The sequence below is a fragment of the Hermetia illucens genome, chromosome 5 (genome assembly GCF_905115235.1).
Source record: "Hermetia illucens chromosome 5, iHerIll2.2.curated.20191125, whole genome shotgun sequence".
NCBI lineage: Eukaryota > Metazoa > Arthropoda > Insecta > Diptera > Stratiomyidae > Hermetia > Hermetia illucens.
Genome location: NC_051853.1, coordinates 42,868,047 through 42,870,607, shown reverse-complemented (window position 1 = coordinate 42,870,607; position 2,561 = coordinate 42,868,047). Strand labels below are relative to the sequence as shown.

Below are 2,561 nucleotides of genomic sequence, written 5' to 3'. Positions count from 1 at the left end.
GATGGCAAATCTGTTAAAAATTGAAAATTGCATTTTATTAATTATTGGTAGAACACCAGAAAGTATTATGGTTTTCCCAGTTTTAAGTTTGTCTATTTTTGTGTATTAATAGGTACAAACATTCTTATCTTCTTTCGAATGAATTGAACTAATCGTGAAGCCTGATATCCTCGAAAACACTAGACAGTCTGCTTTCATACATAATAAGAGTCTATAAAACCAGTTTTTTCTGACTGCAATTCAGTCGAGCAAATTTCATTTCCTCAACACAGCATTTGTCGTTAATTATTTTTTTTAAGCCCAAGAACATCCATGTTGCACACTTATCGAATATCATGTAAATAGCGTTAACAGCTTCATTAGACACCTTTCTATCCCACTATAAATATTGCACTTGCAACTGGGAGGATCAGTCAAAACTTTCTCTGCATCATGGAAGGTAGTCAATATAAGTACCATTTTTATTTCTGATTATATTCTCTGTTCATTCGTGATTTTTCAATTTAATTTTTGATCCACGATTACTTTTTTTTCATTTATTTGTTAGTGATCCTACTTGCACTATTTGTTTGCTTGGCACAAACCGGGGCGGAAAATGCTGCGTCCTGTAAAGCAGGAGATGTATGGGCTACTTCAAATCCATTGTACTATTATAAATGTTTGGCTCCAGGAGTGGCAGTTCAGCTGAAGTGTCCTGAAGGGACATACTTCGGTGGCGCTGGATGCGTTGAAGGGGTTCCTCCTGGTACCACTTCACCCTCTAGTACAGAGGATACTACGACGACAACCTCTTCCACAACGACGACGACGACCACCACCACATCACCTGCTACCATACCAACTTGTCCTACAGTTGAGTCTACGACACCATCTACTACTAAAAGTACCACAACCCCTTCAACTACAACGACAACTTCCACTGAAAGCACGACTACATCTTCAACCACAACCACAACTACGGCTTCAACTCCCGGCGTACCATCTCCTGGTACTGAACCTCCTACTCCTGGAAGTGGAGATTCAGCAGCGGATACTTCTTCATCTGGTGCTGTCACCCCTGCAACAGAGCCGCCAACACCACCCAACCTATAATGTTTTGTTTGCAAAGAGAATAATGAACGATTTAACGCACTTACCGGAGTAATTATCCGATGAATCCAAGGCGAATAAATCAATGTTTGTCCCTATAAAACGGATGTTTCAATCCTCTCCCTCTTTGGGTAGGCTGGTTAAGGTGAGTCAATTGGCTATGGTTTTTCGGCGATTAGCATGGATTCATGTCTTACTTATGCATCATCCTCAAATTAAGGGAGGTACAGGCGGTCAAAGGGTATTATGGATCCACACAACGTAAATTGCCTGGGAAGCGTCTGCTGAGCTAACACCAAAGGCTCTACTACCAAACCCCATCTCTACCTCAACGTGGTGATCGCTAGGATTTCTTTCTTAATGAAAACTTACAGACGGAGAAGGATGAAGGCAAGTCTCCCGTGCCTAAAAACGGGACAAATTGTATCAACTGGTCCTCCAAGTTAGGTGTTGGGTAGGGCTGACAACCCTACTTGGAAAACCGATGTTACTTAGCCACGAAGGGAGCCTCGGGAAAGCTGGATTTTACAACGACGAACCAGGCAACGAAAATGAAATAACGATTTACGCATTTTCTCATGGAACGTACGCTTCCTGTACAGAGCGAATACTGCTCAGCAGTTAGACGATACCTGAGTAGGTTTCCTAGTCAGCCAGAAAATGAAAACTGTTATTATCGGCTTTGAAAGCATCCGCGAAAGGCTACGCACTCTGCGCTTGCAAGGCAAATTAAGAAATATATGCCTCGTTAACATTCACGCCTCTACAGAGGAAACTGAAGAGTTGGAGAATGATACTTTCCACGAGGCAGTTGAGCGAACCCCCGAAGCCTGTCCCAAAATCATACTTCGACGACAAGCACCTCGATTGATACAGATTTATGTTCGCTACTCTTGGCATGATCTGCGTGACTGGTGGGGTTCGTTAGTCTCCGTCGGGTCGTCGATGCTCATCTCCCCCAACACCTCGTTGACGGGGTTGACTGGATCTACGTCCTATCCTGTCGTTCATGGGAATCCTGAGGTTTATAAGGCGCAGGTATTGGACGAGCTTGTCCTTATCCATGCGGATCTTCAGCAGCCAGATGGGAGCGATCGGTTTCCGGGGAATCTCATCATAACTTTTGTTGACGTTAGCCACGCACAGCTTAACGTGGAACCTACGGACCACCTGAGGGATAAATGGCAAAAATATATTTTAAAAATTCGAAAATATTTTCGACACCGTGGGGAACACATTCCTTGAAGCTATGGTCTGTAATAGTGCACTAACTCGGAGTCTTGGAAAGAAAGTAATTCTAGGCTACTGATAAGGCTGATTGTCTACTATATCAACCGAATTTTCCTGCTGAAAATTATTAAAAAGATGAAGAGACCCGTTCATTACGAATCGACTTTAAGATTAGCAGACAACTAGCTAACAAATGGTACCGTCAAAGCGGTGTTATTTGGAAAGGGAATACCTCCCTCATT

The 2,561-nt window shown here is 42.9% G+C and overlaps 1 protein-coding gene across 1 annotated transcript; it reads left to right on the top strand.

Moving 5' to 3' along the window:
- The first annotated feature begins 308 nt into the window (after positions 1–308).
- On the top strand, positions 309–1,192 carry LOC119657369 (integumentary mucin C.1-like). The gene is made up of 2 exons (XM_038064252.1): positions 309–439; positions 548–1,192. The coding sequence occupies exons 1-2, from the start codon at positions 433–435 to the stop codon at positions 1,090–1,092; spliced, it is 552 nt and encodes a 183-aa protein (XP_037920180.1). The 5' UTR covers positions 309–432; the 3' UTR covers positions 1,093–1,192.
- The last annotated feature ends 1,369 nt before the right edge of the window (positions 1,193–2,561 follow it).